The sequence below is a fragment of the Netta rufina genome, assembly GCF_964035555.1.
Source record: "Netta rufina genome assembly, chromosome: 1".
Taxonomy (NCBI): Eukaryota; Metazoa; Chordata; class Aves; order Anseriformes; family Anatidae; genus Netta; species Netta rufina.
In genome coordinates, this window is record NC_140123.1 from 123,151,543 (window position 1) to 123,166,828 (window position 15,286).

The 15,286-nt window shown below is 46.0% G+C and overlaps 1 protein-coding gene across 1 annotated transcript; it reads right to left on the reverse strand.

Annotated features, from left to right (window-relative positions):
* Positions 1 to 957: 957 nt before the first annotated feature.
* TNFRSF1A (TNF receptor superfamily member 1A) lies at positions 958 to 14,388 on the reverse strand. The gene is made up of 10 exons (XM_084281492.1): positions 14,299 to 14,388; positions 6,956 to 7,157; positions 6,535 to 6,663; positions 6,269 to 6,412; positions 5,162 to 5,243; positions 4,770 to 4,837; positions 4,436 to 4,558; positions 4,051 to 4,088; positions 3,176 to 3,332; positions 958 to 2,603 (listed from the first exon to the last, which is right to left on the reverse strand). The coding sequence occupies exons 1-10, from the start codon at positions 14,335 to 14,337 to the stop codon at positions 2,302 to 2,304; spliced, it is 1,284 nt and encodes a 427-aa protein (XP_084137618.1). The 5' UTR covers positions 14,338 to 14,388; the 3' UTR covers positions 958 to 2,301.
* Between the last annotated feature and the right edge of the window lie 898 nt (positions 14,389 to 15,286).

A 15,286-nucleotide genomic window follows, 5' to 3' on the forward strand; every position in this document is an offset into this window, starting at 1 on the left:
CGCAGCTGCACCACCCATGCCATGCCAAACTGACTTCCGTTACACTGAAAACGCCTTCAAAGCCTTCTGAAGCTTCTCACCATCCTGAATTATTATTATTTTTTTTTTAATGTACTGAATTTGGGGCGTGGAAAGCCTAATGGTGGGGTAGTGGGCTGCTCTTGGCTTACCTGGCACGCTGAACTCCGGTGTACCTGGGTTTTAAATGCAGTTTGATGTGGGGGAAAAAGCCTTAGGTAGCACTCCAGGAAAAGCTTTCTGAGTTTCCTAGTTTCACTTCTATAATATCAAGAGCATGTACTTCTAGTTATTATTGTACTGCTATGTTTGTCGAACACAAATTGTGAAAGAAAAGGTGGATTATAATGGGCTTTTGTACCATCTCACTTGATTTAAATATATATATATAAAAGCAAAGCCTGAAATTGGGAATTAAAACCTGGCTTTGTCACTGCCTGTTGTCAGTTTGGACACATTTCACTTCCAAGTTTCAAGCTTTCTCACTGATACAGGAGGAACTTACTGTCTCAATGTTCATCATATAAAAACATGTCTCTGCAAAGCAATATTAAAGTATAATTGACTATTGTTTATAGGTATTTTTCTCATTAAAAATCCAAATACTTATCAACAAGACTCCTTCCTATTGTTTTAAAATTCACTTTAAATATGCAGGCATTCCATTTGACTCACGAATATTTTAAAAGACCTACAACTGGATTTGTTTTCAGTCCCACTTCCTGCCCTCAGGGCTTCCTGTGACTTGAAAGCAGCTAAGCTCTATCTTCAAAAGACCGTAACTTATTTTTTTAAATACAAACTTTTTCAGCACAGCAACATCCCAGCTCAGGTGCAACCCACTCCTACCACTTCTAGAAGTCATTTCCCACTCTCTGCTCCTACCCACAAGCCAAAGAAGTTAAGTTCACATGGACAAAAGCAGAACAGAGGCAAAGGTAAAAATACAAATTTTAATTTGAAACATTTAGTGTATTTACAATAGAAAGCTTCTGTCTAGTCAAAGGACAAGAGATTAAAAAAAAAAAATCCACATTCACAAATGTGTGGACAACCTGCACCTGATGCAGGCTTATTGCTTTTTGCTGCTTCAACTTCACCCAGGGTAATAATACCCATGAGAAAGGAATACTGAGAGCCTCAAGATGGTACCCAAGCAGCGCTCACAGAATGGAGGCCAGGAAGTAGTGTGAATTTATTGAACAGCTACTAAAATATCTATTTTTATATATATATATATATATATATATATGTACACATACACAGTCCCATTTGCAGTTAGGTCAGATTCAGCAAATCATTTAGAGGGAAAAAAAAAAAAAAGCAGACAGAAGCCTGCTGACCTGTGTGGAAGCACAGATTTGCAGAGGCACTCATACTACCAGGTACGTAGGTACCTCCTCACCCACACGGACACATGCATTCTTTTCCACTCTGCACTAGGACAAACGCAGGCAGGTGTTTTGTTAATGCTGTCTTATATGGTTTCTACATGCAGAAAAAAAAAAAAAAAAAAAAAAAACACATTAGAAAAAGCACCAACCATTTCATCTGACCCCTTGGCTCAGAATCCTTATTCCTCTTGCACCAGCGGGCAATGGGAGGTGTGGAAAGGATAATGTCACCCTGTTTCACACAGAGCCACCCCTTCTGAATCTCCGCAACTTCTGCCACAGTGAGAGGGCTGAAGGTACAGCACTTTGTTAACCAGCTGATACCAAAAGGGTGCAGTCCTCTCCCACTCCCAGAAATAAGCATGTCCTCCCACAACTTCCCTTCAGTCAGATTTCACAATCAAATGGCTGCAATGTGAGCCAGCTTAACTGTCTGATATTGCAGAAAAATAGATCTGCAAGAAGAGAGCAAGCATTCTAGCATTTGAACAGCCAGCTCAACCAAGTCACCCTCCAAGTTAGCCTGCTGTATGCTGGGTGAAGCTCCTGTTCCAGCGACAACTTGTCTGTAGAGTTGCTGAGCTATCAAGTCACTCTGAGCTCCTGTTTTCACCTTGGTCCGAGTCTGCATGCCACTTCCTTTATGAGGTGCTTTCCCTTTTTGGGAAAGGAGTTGTTGCAGAGGTCTTTCTTGGTTGAAAAGGCATTGAACTCGGTGGTTGCAAACAAACCTTGGCCTTCCTCCAGCATAATCTGCTGCTGTCTCCAACAAACCCATTTAAGGAGGGTTAGAAGGATAGGGAGTCATAGGAAAGGGGAGACAAGGAAAGGAAGGGAGATGTGATCCTCTCTCAACAGTCACAGCAAGGGGGACTAAAGTAGAAATAGATCAAAGATGGCTGTGGATGCTGCAAGGTTGAGGCGAGTTCTGGTTTAGCAAAGCCACCTGAATAGCTTCACTGCAGCCACTCAGCTCCATCTGGTTGAGAACACAGCTGATGCGCTCCACAGTTGCGGCACGGCCCATCTGCAGTTTCCACAGTCTGAGCATTTCGTACTGGGCATCTCGTAAACGCCGATGCTCCAGCTCAATTCGCTCTATATCATAGTCACTCAGCCCCAGCCGCCTCACGAACTCTTTCCACCGAGATGGCGGGACGTGATCCACCACGGTGTAGAGGATAGCAGGATCTGGGAGAAGAGAAGAAACGAAGTGTGAGAACCAGGATAGGGGAATGTCATTCATTGAAAGGCTAGATGGTGCCTTGGGACCGTGCATTGCCCCCTCCTGTTCAGGTCTTCTACAGGGTAGTTGCACAGGCTCACATGATGTCCAGACTCCCTCTTATCCCTCAGAAAACAATGTGATACTTCCCTATGCACTTGTATAGGGTTACGAGCAGAGTTAAGCATACATATTCAGGGCTTTGCTGCCACACAAACCTGCCTCTCCACCCCCTAAAAAAAAAAAAAAAAAAAAAAGCTCTGTGTCACCATCCCAGAAGTATTAAGACTGACACCATGATAGCACCTATAAGAATCCATTTTGCTGGTAGCAAAAAAAAGGCAACAACAAGAAAGCCTCGCGTTGATGTTGAACATATACAGACTCGCAGGGTCTGGGTGTGTTTATTTGTATTGTGCCATGCATGAAGTATGCACGCAGGTCACGCACACCTGGTAGGCTTTCATACATCCTCCCAGCCACATCTGCATAATCAAGTCCTGGTTTGCCTAGGGAGGGATGGGGGAGTTTCACTTACTGTCTGGAAGCTGCGTCTTCCTGGCGGGTCTGACACAGTCTGGTAGCTCATGTGAACTTTGTGGCAGGGGTGCAGATGGTGGCACCGCATTCACCAACAGTTCTGTTTCCTTCTGGGCCTCAGGAAGGGTAGAAATTGCACTCCTTTTAACCTCAACCTGAAAGAGACATTGCGTTAGTCCAGAATCACCCACAGCACCCATCTCCTGCAAGGAATCACTAGCTTTATATACAAAAATGTAGCAAAGATAGGTAGGGAGCAGGTGATGAGGTTTTAATTCTCCCAACATGTCTTGTTTGAGCAGAAGGTACTAACCATTTATTTCCTGAGGAGATTTTTATTTGTTTTCAATCATAAAAATGGCAGTCTGGAAGAAATAATTTTTTGCAAAAATCAAGTAAGCCTGGGACCCCAAATCATTTGTATGTCAAATGACCTGTGGAAAACCTTCCTGGACTATTGCTTGGGCCCTCTTAATTGGGGAAGAACAGTGGACCTAAGGAAACATTGTAAAGCAGTGCTCAGGGGCTTCTTGGTTCAAGATCTAAAGCAAAATAAAATAACTTAAATTCTCTAAACTTAGGGCATATAGAAAGAAAAAGGGATTAAGGATCAGCTGTCTCAAAAAACAATGCTTCCAGAAAAAAAATGAACAGAGACAGAAGTTTGAAAAGCATCCCCTAGCAGAGAGGAAGTAAAATGCTAATGGATCCACGCTCTGGAATGAAAAACTTTTGAATTAAACAACCCTGTTACTCAACTTATTTAAAAACACAAGGCCTGAAAACAGCCCACGGGGGGCAACATTACTCCGGATTCCAGGTTAACATGGTTGAAAAAGGAAGGGAAGCTCTTATAAACATCATCTTGCTCACCTCAGATACTGGCTCCTTGCTCGTTTGCAGTGAAGAAACTTGAAAGAAAAAAAGAAAGAAAGCAGAAGTTATTTTCACTTCCTCTCTTCCCAGAGAAAACAGGAAAGCAGCTCACGATCCTGACCTCAAAAGGTTTTATAGCAAAATGCCCATCTCCCAGCAACGAGCTCACGTGCACTTCCAGTCACAGCACAGCAGCAGAGCTGCAAGAACTGCATCAACAAGCTTGTCTGTTTGAGCTTTCACATTCCTCTAGCTGCATTTCTGCAGCTAGGCAGAGTAATGGGATCCCACTGTTTCCCTCACACGCGTGTGCACACATCCATTCACCCAGCAGAGTGATGTCCGTCGCAATGAACGTCACGGCAGATGCTGCTGTACTCACCACAGGAGTAGAAAGAAGAGGCTATCCCATTTTCCTGAACCAGCTTCACTACTTTATTTACAATGTAGAGGACAGTGATAACTCCAAATATTGCAACAATGATGCCAAGGACGAGGTTCCCATCTGGACAAAAAGAAGAGGGCAAATGAGTGAGAGACCAAGAAAGGAGGAGTTAAATACTGGAGAAAGAATGGTAAGTGAGCACATGCAAATGCCAATGAGAAAAAGAATAATGATTTGAAAGGGAAGAGAAAGTAACGGGTTGACAGGTGTCAACAGAACAAAAGCCCACACTGGAAAGATTCCCTTGTCTCCCAGTTCCCCCAGTACTCACTCAGCCCAGATGAATTTGGTGAGGTAGTCACTGGGCTGTGACATTGCGAGCATTCTTCTCCAGAGCAGCTGAAAGAGCAAATCAGAGAGATATGAGCGTGCATGAAACGAGACACCAGCCATTTGCACAATCCTAAATAACAGAGAAATCGAGATGAGCCTGCAAAGCAGAGCAATGCGGTGTGCCTAGTGACTGCGGGTCCTCAGTGGTTCACCATGATGCCACATGGAGAGGGCCAGAGCGAAGGACACCACCAATTGCCCCAGAAAGCCAGAATTTTGTAAAATCGAGATGGACAAAACCTTGAGAAAAATTCCCTCCCCACTGTGGGACTTGCATCTGCTCTCTCTCCTACTCAGTGGAGGCTCACACACAGGGGAAAAAAAGCTCACCTGTTGCAATGCTTGCAAGTGTTATCAAAAGCCAGGTAGAACATAGGCTTACACCTGCAAATCGTGTTTCTGTTCTTTGAACCTGCAGAGAAAAGGAGAAACTGTTGCCATAATCTGGACAGAGAAGAGAAGAAAACAAAAAGGGAAGAATTCATTTTGAGATGGGCGGGAGATTATTCTTCTTAGAGCCTGGAGAACTGCTATTGGAGAAGAGAAAGAAGATTCGGTCTATTTTTGAGGATGGGTTTCGGGGAGGGCAAAAATAAATAAATAAAAACAAAGGTGAGGGTATCACTGTCCTGGTAGGTCAGAGACCTCTGTAGAGGTTGGGAAAGGGAATAAAGTCACGGTGCAGCTGAGACTGGCCTGATGGATAAGGATAGTTCCAGTACAAAAGGGGGAAAAGTCACCCTAGTTCAAGCATGACAGGAAGGGGAAATCGCAGTAGTTAGGCAAAAATGAGGAAGATGTGGTCCCCGAGCAGCTGGGACTGGTGAGGAAGTCCGTTTGGGGCAGGGAGAAATCACTTCAAGCCATGGGACAGACACATCCACTCTTGTGATCTGCTGTGCCCTGAGTGTAAGCGACGAGCAAGCTCTTGCTTTTCAGCGAGTCACAGCACGGACACTGAAAAAAATGTGGGAAGAAGGAGGCAAGAGTAGTGAAGGAAGGACACAGGTACATGAAGGGAGGGAAAAGACACTAGAGTAAGCAGTATACGTTTTGTGGCAAGCAAGAGACAGGACTAAAACAGTTCTACATCAGACAGGAGGGAAGGAAATTGCTCAAGGACAGTGCAAGCTGATGACCCTTGAGGACAGGTGTAAGCATGGGAAGCTGACAAAGATCACTGAACGCCAGAGGGAATGCGTTCACCAGGGAGACAATAAAACTCATGCTAGGCAGGGTAAGAGGTGTTGAAGGGGACAGGATATACTGAATTTGTAAGGAAGAGGGGATAGCTTCAGGACAACAACCTCAGGAGCATTCAAGAGACATGCGCAGAGCTGGACTTCAGCCCAAACTGGAGCTGCAGATGTCTATCCTAGTGGCAGCTGCTTATAGGTACATCTGTACTCGAGCCATACTTGAGTATGCCATACTCACAGTTGGCAATAATCCCATTGGGGCACAAGCTGCAGTTCCTACAGTAGAAGAAATCAGCCTCGCCATCCTGATATTGATTCTTCCGACAGCCACATACAGTGTCGTGCTTTGGGGTGCACTGGGTCTCTACTATCTGACTGAGCTCTGAGGAAAGAAAAAAAAAAAAAGTGACTATTCCAACCTCACCTTCAGCTGAGACCACCGTTACAATGACAGGTATTATTAGCCCCCAGTCTAACCCCCCCCAAAAAAATGCTGCAGCTCACCTGTACGACACTGTTTACACTGGAAGCACTTAGACATGGTGTTGTCAACAGCTGTGAATGTGCCATTAGCACACGGAAGACAGACGGGTGCCTGGTCAGCCCGTTCACAGTCTTTTGCCTTGTAGGTACCTGCAACAAAAATCACTTAGCAGAGATCTGACAGGAAGACAAATGTGTTGTCTTAGGGAGGTTGGGAGTCACTGGCTCCTCAGAGAAACCCTGGAGCTGACAGGGTAAGGACTGAGTACTCCTCCTCTCACCAGCACAGTCTGACAGAGGAAGAGAAGAGGCAGCGAGTAAGAATTTCTACCAAGGAAAGGGAGTTTGGATGTAGCTTTAAGACAGAGTTTGAGAGAGCAGGACAGAGGAATGCCTCTGAGGCAAAGGCCATTATTAATGTACTTATCCTACAGTACCGTACCTGCATGGCACCTCATGCAGCAGTGAGTCTCACTGGGATGTAGGTATTGTCCAAGCTGACAGTGCACCTCCCTCTTTTCTCTCCTCAAGGGGCTAAAGGAATCTCTTCTATCCAAAGCCACCCGGCGGGCTTGCAGTGTATATGGCACTGGAGCAATTTCTACAGATTCCTCCATCAACATACAGACGAATGTTAAGATTACCTGTAAATACAGAGCGAGAAAAAGAGAGAGAAAGAAAAAAAAACAGGGTTAGAAAGCCTCATATTCCCTGACGGGCTGCGCAGCTGACTTTAGCCCTTATGATTAAGGATTATTGTGACAGTGCTTTCAACTGACTCGACCAATTCAGATATCAGGACCTCCAACTGACAAAAGAGCAAGGGAGGGAGATTATTTAGGAAAAAGAAAAAAAAAAAAATCAAAGCCATGCCTGTCACCAGCGTTATTAATATGCCACACAGCAGCCAATATGCCAGACGATGATAAGCTGTTTGTATATAGAGCCACCGCTGTCTGTGATGTTCAGTTTGAAGATGGAATGCCTTGAAAATGCTGCAGCTTGCAAGAAAGTTACTCAAGAGCAAAGGAATGTTTCATTAAGGGAACACAGCAAGTCGGTCCCTCCAGAAACTGTTCCAGGGAGAAGAATGCATCCAGTACTTGCAGTTCCACTGAATAAATAAACCAGATGGCAAGTTTGGAATAAAAAGGCTGATCTCACAGCAATATGAAGTACAGACAGGCTTCCAAAACTTTTTTTTGAGCAAGCCTGCCCAAGAGCAGTGGGAAAGTTAGGTTTTCAACTTCTCCCCAACAAACACACTTTTCTTTTTGAACTGACACTGTTAGCATCCAGCCTGAAAAGTCTGCCACAAAGCTGTAAATTTTTTGTTTTTTTTTTTCACTCCTTTAAGATTTTCTTACCAGTTTTAATTTTGAAGATGACTGCTGTCAAGAATTTTAACAGAAATATTAAGGTTGGTGCGACTGCATTACGACTCTAAGTGTGTGTACACACTGGGAACAACAGCAGAGCAAAGAGGGAGTTAAAAGAACAGTGGGTATTGGTAACGAAGGACACCATTCCCTGGACACCATTCCCAGCAGTAAGATTGAGAAATGTGCTGTTAATGTCATGGCCAAAAGGTCCACGCTCTGCTAAGACCACAGCATAGATGACTCATCGACAAAAGACCCTGCACGGGAGGATGTAACAAGATTGCAGCACAGCACATGAACAAATCCGTTGCCTGTTGGCCCAGCTGAAAAACAGACCCTAGACGTGTATTTCAAACATGCATCCAGACAAGTTAAAAACTAAAAACAAAAAAATAAAAAGGGGGAAAAAGAAAAACCAGGAAACAACCTGGCGCAAGATTTGTAGAGCTTGAATTCAGCAAGATCCTACAGCAAAGATCCCATACCAGCTGATGACTCCTGAAGGCCATGAAGCACTTGTCCAAAAACTAGTTTGCAGTGCCATGAAGAACCCCAGCAGTGTGGTAAAGACTTGATGGCCAGCATCCCTCATCCTCTGCATCACACAAGTGACCTGGCCACATCACCTGGACGTGCACACGTTGGTGCTTCTGAGGGTGTCGGGGAGAGCGTGTGCCTATGTAGTCTATGCATCAGGCAGTAAGAATGCATAAAAATCAACTCTTCTTTTTTTTTTTTTTTTTTCAAATAAATACCTCTTCTCTTGTCCACGCAACCTCACACTGAGTTTTATTGCGCTAACTTCCCTGCAACGTCTTCCCAGCTTGCATTTATGAAAGCGGTGAGGTACCTGGCTGTAGAGGCACAGCTACAGAGCTCTGTTTTCTTTGTGCTTCTTTGGCTAGGAGAGCTGTAGCAAAAGAAAAGCAAACCAAAGAGGGTAAACCACAACGCTGATACCAGTTTTGTGGTTGCAGTCTTCAGAAAGGGCACGAAAAACGAGATGGCTGTGACAGCTCCATGCTGCCCTGTTTCTCTCTCAATATTGAAGCCTTGTAGGAGAAAGCAACGTCCATGAAAGCCTTTTAAAACTTTAAGAATAAGTCTTTGCAACTCTGACAAGGCAATAAGCCCATTTTTTTCCAAGAATTTCAGAGCGCTTTGTCATGCAACACATATCTTCAATATACCAGATGCTAAAACGGTGAACAGGAAAGGAAAAAAAAAAAAAAAAAAAAAAAGAATCACATATTTAAATAGCGGTCGTTTCAGATGTAATTAGCTGACCGCAGGATAAATGCAAGCAGTCCAACACTATGTAAGAAAAAAGAAAAAAAAAAAAAAAACTTGTTTCGGCAGCTGACAGTCTTACAAGATTGATTGCCTGCAGGAAAATGGGTAAAAGATCATTTACACAGATGGTCTGACAATAACAGTAAAAAATAAATAAAAAAAAAAAGATTCTCTAGCCAATGATAAATCCTCTAACAAGGGAATATATGCAGCTGGCCCCAAAGTCAAACAAGCCAGTAATGTAAACAAGGGAGGAAAGCATCGAAGACCAAGCCAAAAGCACATACAAGCTTGGTGAGAAACATCTCCAGAAAGAAAAAGAAATCGAAAACACCTTTCCTGATTTATTTTTAATTAGATTAAGTGAAAGTGTGTCTATATGTGTAATCAAACCAGAATCAGCACATTCATTATTACTGATTGAAATCTGAGGAATGGAGAGTCACAGACCACAGAAGATGACTCACAACCAATGACTTGGCCTTTCAGAAAAAACATTCACACAGGAAAAAAAAAACACCATTTTAAGCAGCTCCCAAACCGTTCAGCTGTTAACACTAGGTTATACCCGTGATAAACTTAACAGAGTTCAGAAAATACATGAAATTATCAAGCACCGAAGCCTTGAGGCACAGATAGCAGGGCACCAAGGCAGAGTTTAGAGGTTTTGTACAACAGAAGCAAAATGATTTTCCATCTCTGAATTTACAACTCTCGGCTCCAGTTCCACTTGCCAGGAGAGAGAACGAGCAGCCACGAAGCAGCGCTGCTCAGAAAAATGGGCAGCCTGGATTACCAAAGCCAAATGATAATTCAAACCACCAAACCACATCATGCACACCGGTGATTCATGTTTTTAGTTAGCGGGGACTGCCCAGGAAAAAAGAGTCAGCAGAAACTCGAGGCTTCACTTCTGAAAGTGCTGCAGAAATAAACAAAACATTGTGGATGAAAACAAGCACCGTTTCCTCAAGCCACCCCATTCCTCTGGGTGACAGCTGCGTATCCCCAAATCACATGGGAGGCAACCCTCGCTCCTTTTCACACCTCCAAGCACTTACTGGCTGATAGCTACGGTCAAGAGGGCCTTGGAGAGGGTCATGATGGGGATGATCGTGTAAGGAACAAGATTGTCCCCTTCCAAAAAGCCAGTGGATGCCCAGAGGTGTCAGCACAAGGGGAAGGCCACTCGGAGAAAGCAAACTGGGTGGGAAGGAGGGGATCAGGCCTTGGGTATGAGTCTCCCAAACCATTCAGACAGCATTGCTCACCACCCGGAAAGTGCTTAAAATACCCCACATTAATAACATCCAGAGTTTACATCTCCTTAAGACAGAAGCATTAGGCTGAAAATTTCAGAACAAAACAATTTGATAAATCCAGAGGCACTGTTGAAATCCAGAAACTGGGAGGCTTACTCCTTTTTTGTACACATCTAACAAACTGAACGTGTAACAAAGCGTTTGCCTCCAAAAACTTATTCAACTGCTTTTCTCAAGGCAAGCTTCCGTTTTGCAAATTCCACTTGTAAGCTGATGAAATACCTGCAAATAAAAGGCAGTGCAAGCCATCAGAACTTCTCAAATACTTCTTAACATACACTGGATACTTCTTTCTATTAAGGATGAAGCTTCCTTTTGCTTTAGGGCTCAGCAGGATTATACACCGATGCACAAGCAACCTACGTGTCAGTCAGCGGTTAGCCCTTTCGGTGAGTCATAAAAATTTGCAGGCTTGGAAGTTTGGAAGCAAATAGAGAGAGGTAAGACTGAAGAGAAATCAGGGTGCAGGATTAGCTTTGCGTTGTTTGGTTGCTTCATCCATTTCCAAAAGCTCTCTGAGGCTGCAGTTTTCAGTTTGATATGTGAAGATGCACGGGAAACCAGAACTTCTCCTTTAAGCATTGAGAAATGTGTATTAAAGCAACATTTACAGGAAGCATTTCTCATTGCTCACTAAAACCTGGAAAGGTCAGAAGAAGGATACAAGAGCTAATATTAAAATAATCCTCCGTTTTATGAAGATTGGAGAGCAGAATACTACATCGTAGGCCTTGTCTAAAACCAGGAGACTGAGAAGAGCTTTTACACTAAGGGAAGCCTTAGAAATCTTATTTAAAAATGTGTATGTCAATAAAGACCACGAACTTCACATCCTAAGATGCGTTCACATAGTATGGCTGCAAAGCTGGGCACCAGCCCTTGGCCCTTGCATGAGGTGAGCTGCAGCCACGCTCACGCCCCTTGTCAGTGATTCACTCGGTGGATTCTTTAAGCTTCAGGTGATTGCCACACACCGAGTGTGATTCATTCGATCTGACTTACTCCTGTTTGCTTTAAGAGAAAAACATAGCTTTGTGATCCTCGTTCTGCTGTCAGGTTCCCAAGCCTGCAAGAGAAGGGCCCGTGTTCCCAGGCATTCAAGGGAAGCTGGTGGCTATCCACGGGGCAAGGCCGAGGTTGTAACACAAAATGCCTTGAAATAGGTAAGAGGGAGCAAAATGACAATATTTAGCCCAAATGATGATTGTTTAACCCAAATAATAACGCTAATGCAAAAAAAAAAAAAAAAAGTTACTTAAAAAGCAAGGGAAAGGCACCCAAACTGACAATACTGGTTACTTGTGAGAACTGAAATTACCACGTAATTCAGATCGGCACAGGCCCAGATAACAGCATGCTTCATTTGGCTGGAAGTAGACAGTCATCAAGGATACAAGTTAAAATTGGATTAATAAGCAGATAAAAAAATGGAAAGAGTCTGGTTGGACAAAGCAATCAGAAATGCAATCAGCTGCTATGGACGATTAGGAAAGGATTGGAGAACAAAACAGAGAGCGCTGGTACATCAACATGTAAATCCATTCAGATCTTGTACTTGGAATCCAGATAACCGTACTGGTCTCCAGTCCTGAGAACATAATTATCTTACTTTAAATTGATACATAAATGATAAAAAGAATGGTGATCAGTGGTACAGAATGGCTGCCATAAGAGGAATGACTGAAAACACTGGTCTGTAGAAGAGGCAACCGAGCACAGGATAATCCAGAGGGCCCCCACGTCATGAATGCCATGGGGAAGATAAATTAAGGTGGCTGGAGAATCACAGAATCACTGAATTTCTAGATTGGAAGAGACCTCAAGATCATCGAGTCCAACCTCTGACCTAACGCTAGCAGTCCCCACTAAACCATTTCCCTAAGAGAAGATGAGCAGGGATGGCTGTTCTCTTTCTCTTCCAAAGAAAGAACTAATTGGCATCACCCAAAACATGCAGGGGCCAGCAAGGTAGTTGTGTGGCCAACAGGTAGGTGAGGTGTGGGGCTCCCTGACACAGCACCAGGGTGCCAGAGGCATGCCTGGGCTCCAGAAGCGACCATCACATCCCTCAGAAGGAGAAACACGCACAGGGCTCCCGAATACAAAGACACCATTATGACTCCGAAGTTTCTACAATCACAGATCCCTGGAAGCTGGGAAAGTGGTTTTATTGTTCGTTACTTGCCAGGCTTGCCATGGTCTGAAATCCTCAACAGAGGCCTGCTCCTGGCCTCATAAATCTGGACTGCCTTTAACAAATGAAACCACCCTTATATATAAACTTATTTTTTCAATGAGACAGGAAACACACTGGCTCAGTGAAGGCAGCTGCCATTTTTTTTCTGCTGTAAAAGCTGGAAGGGCAGGGTGAAAACACAGCGGACAAGGAAATTATGCTAAGGACATGCAGAAAGAGAGAAAGCACAGGAACAAATCACAGGAAATTCTGAAGAATCAGAGGAAACATAAAAGAATCAGAACCCCAGAAGAGAGGCATCAAGGAAGTAAGAAAAGCCACGAGGGCAAATGTGGAAGGATATGGAAAGTAAATGGAAGACAGGAGGGCATGCAACAGAGCGGGAATTGTAACATTAATAAAAATAGTATGGTTTTATGGAAAGGACGTGGACTATCTGGAATGAGTGTGTGGTGTCATTAAGAACTCGAAATGACCCCATGCAAATAGGCAGGGAAAAAATGTCCTGAAAAAGAAATCCTACTAAAGGGTGCTCTTCCTCTAACATATTATTAAGTCCTTTAAAATCTACATGCGAGTGACTTCACGTGTCCTGTCTAGGTCCCGAGATGTACATGACCCACAGCTGGGGTCAAGGCAAGGAGAGCTCCCAGCCCGCAGCTTTGGTTGCGCTGCCTCGCCGGCACCAGTTGTGTAACTGGCTCCCGAAAGCTTCCACATGCAGAAAGCTTCTGGAAGAAGATGGCTTTGGGATGGGGAAACACGAGTGTCTGGTGGCAAATGAAGGAGTTACCCGGCGCTATAAGGCTAGAGGAGCCAAGTGCAAGCCTCTGTCACTAGAAAGCTCGGGTATTCGGGGATAAGCAGGTCGGTCTCGCAAGCTCCGTGGCAGAATGTAAAGCTGTGAGATGCTGTTTAAACACAGGCAGGCCAGAAGCTGCAGGGCAGGCAGGCTCTCAGCCTGAACACACGGGACAACTCCCCAGAGACAGCCAAACCCGCATCGCCGCGGCATCACCACACGCCTGTCCTCCACCCCCAGCTGTCAGCCTAGTCACGAAACTGTCCGATCCCTTCCAAAAAAACAACAACAACAACAACAACAAACTTTTATCCCTTGAAATCGCAAAAACCCGCTGTGGGAGCACTCCCCCGTCTCGGGTCCCCGCCTGAGGGCTCCCGGCCGCCTCTCCCTGAGGGAACCGCGGCACCACCGGGCTCCGGCCCCCGGGGCTGCCCGGAGCCGGCCCCTCGCTAGGCGGGGAGGGGAGCTCAGGGGCTCCGGGAACCCGCCGGCCGTTCCCGTAAATCCAGCGGCGTTATCCCTGAGTCAGGAGAAATCCCGGAACCGCCACCGGGCACGCCAGCCCCGGCCCCGCACCTCCCACTGCCTTCAACCCCCCTGAGGGAGAAAATGGCTCCCCCGGGGCACGGCGAGCCCCCGGGCAGCGCCCAGCGGGGCCCCGAGGAGAGGCAGCCCCGACACCGGGCGCGGTCCCAGGGCACACGGAGACCCCCCCCGCAGCCCCTCGGACCCCACCAGCCCCTCAGCTCCGGGGCTGCCCGCTGCCGAGCCCCGCCGTGCACTTACCGTGCATAGCGAGCTGCGGGGCAGCGCCGCGCCGGGCATGGCTCCGCCGCCCGCTACGTCCCCATGGCAGGGTCCCGGCGATCAGAGAAGCGGCCCCAGCCCAGCCCAGCCCAGATCAGCTCAAATCAACCCAGCCCAAACCCGGGCGGAGCTGCACGGAGCAAGCCCGGCCCGGCTCCCGCTTCCTGCCGCAGGCAGCGCTCGGCGGCTGCGAGGAGGGCGGCCCCGACCCCCCGGGCCGCCCCCGGGGGCGGGCAGCCGGGGCTCGGCTCCCGGTTAGGGTTCAGCTCCCTGTTAGGGCTCGGTTCCCGGTTAGGGTTCGGCTCCTTTTTAGGGCTCCCGGGACAGCTTTAGCTCTGAAGGCATCGGGCAAAGTCCAGCGCGGGCAGCGGAGGTGGCTGCGCGCCGCAGGGGTGCCTGCCTGCACGCGTGTTCCTTAAAAATCGGAGCTTGGTGGCGTGTGACCGAAACTGCCGGAAAACACACGGAAAAGGAGGCTCGCTGTGATCTTAACATTTCCTGACACACAACCTTTTCGGCCTTACTTAGCGCAGGTTCGTGTGGAGCTGCAGCCTGCAGCTCTAAGGGAACTCGTTGCCCCTTAACTGCATTGTAAGCACACACGTACTTTTAAGAAATGCATTTATCAGCCCAAAGTAGCATATTTAGAGTGTATACGCCCTGTAGCTTTTAATTTAAAACATGTTTTCCTGTACATTTCAATGAAGCAGCTGCAGGGGCGGTGGGAAGTAATGTGACGATGCAGCGTAGGCAGTGAGCTCTGCTTAATACGTGCTTCTAAAGGTAGTGTTTTAAATATAATGAAAAATAACGTATACAGCGAGGAGTAGGTGGCTAAATGATGAAGACCTCTATTTTATTTGCTGCCCCTAAGACCTCGCCCTCATGTTGCAGAACCATTTCTTCTCTTGGGTTAACTTTTATTCGTTGTGCATGTTAGGTATCTGCTCCTGCCCCTTGCCAGCTG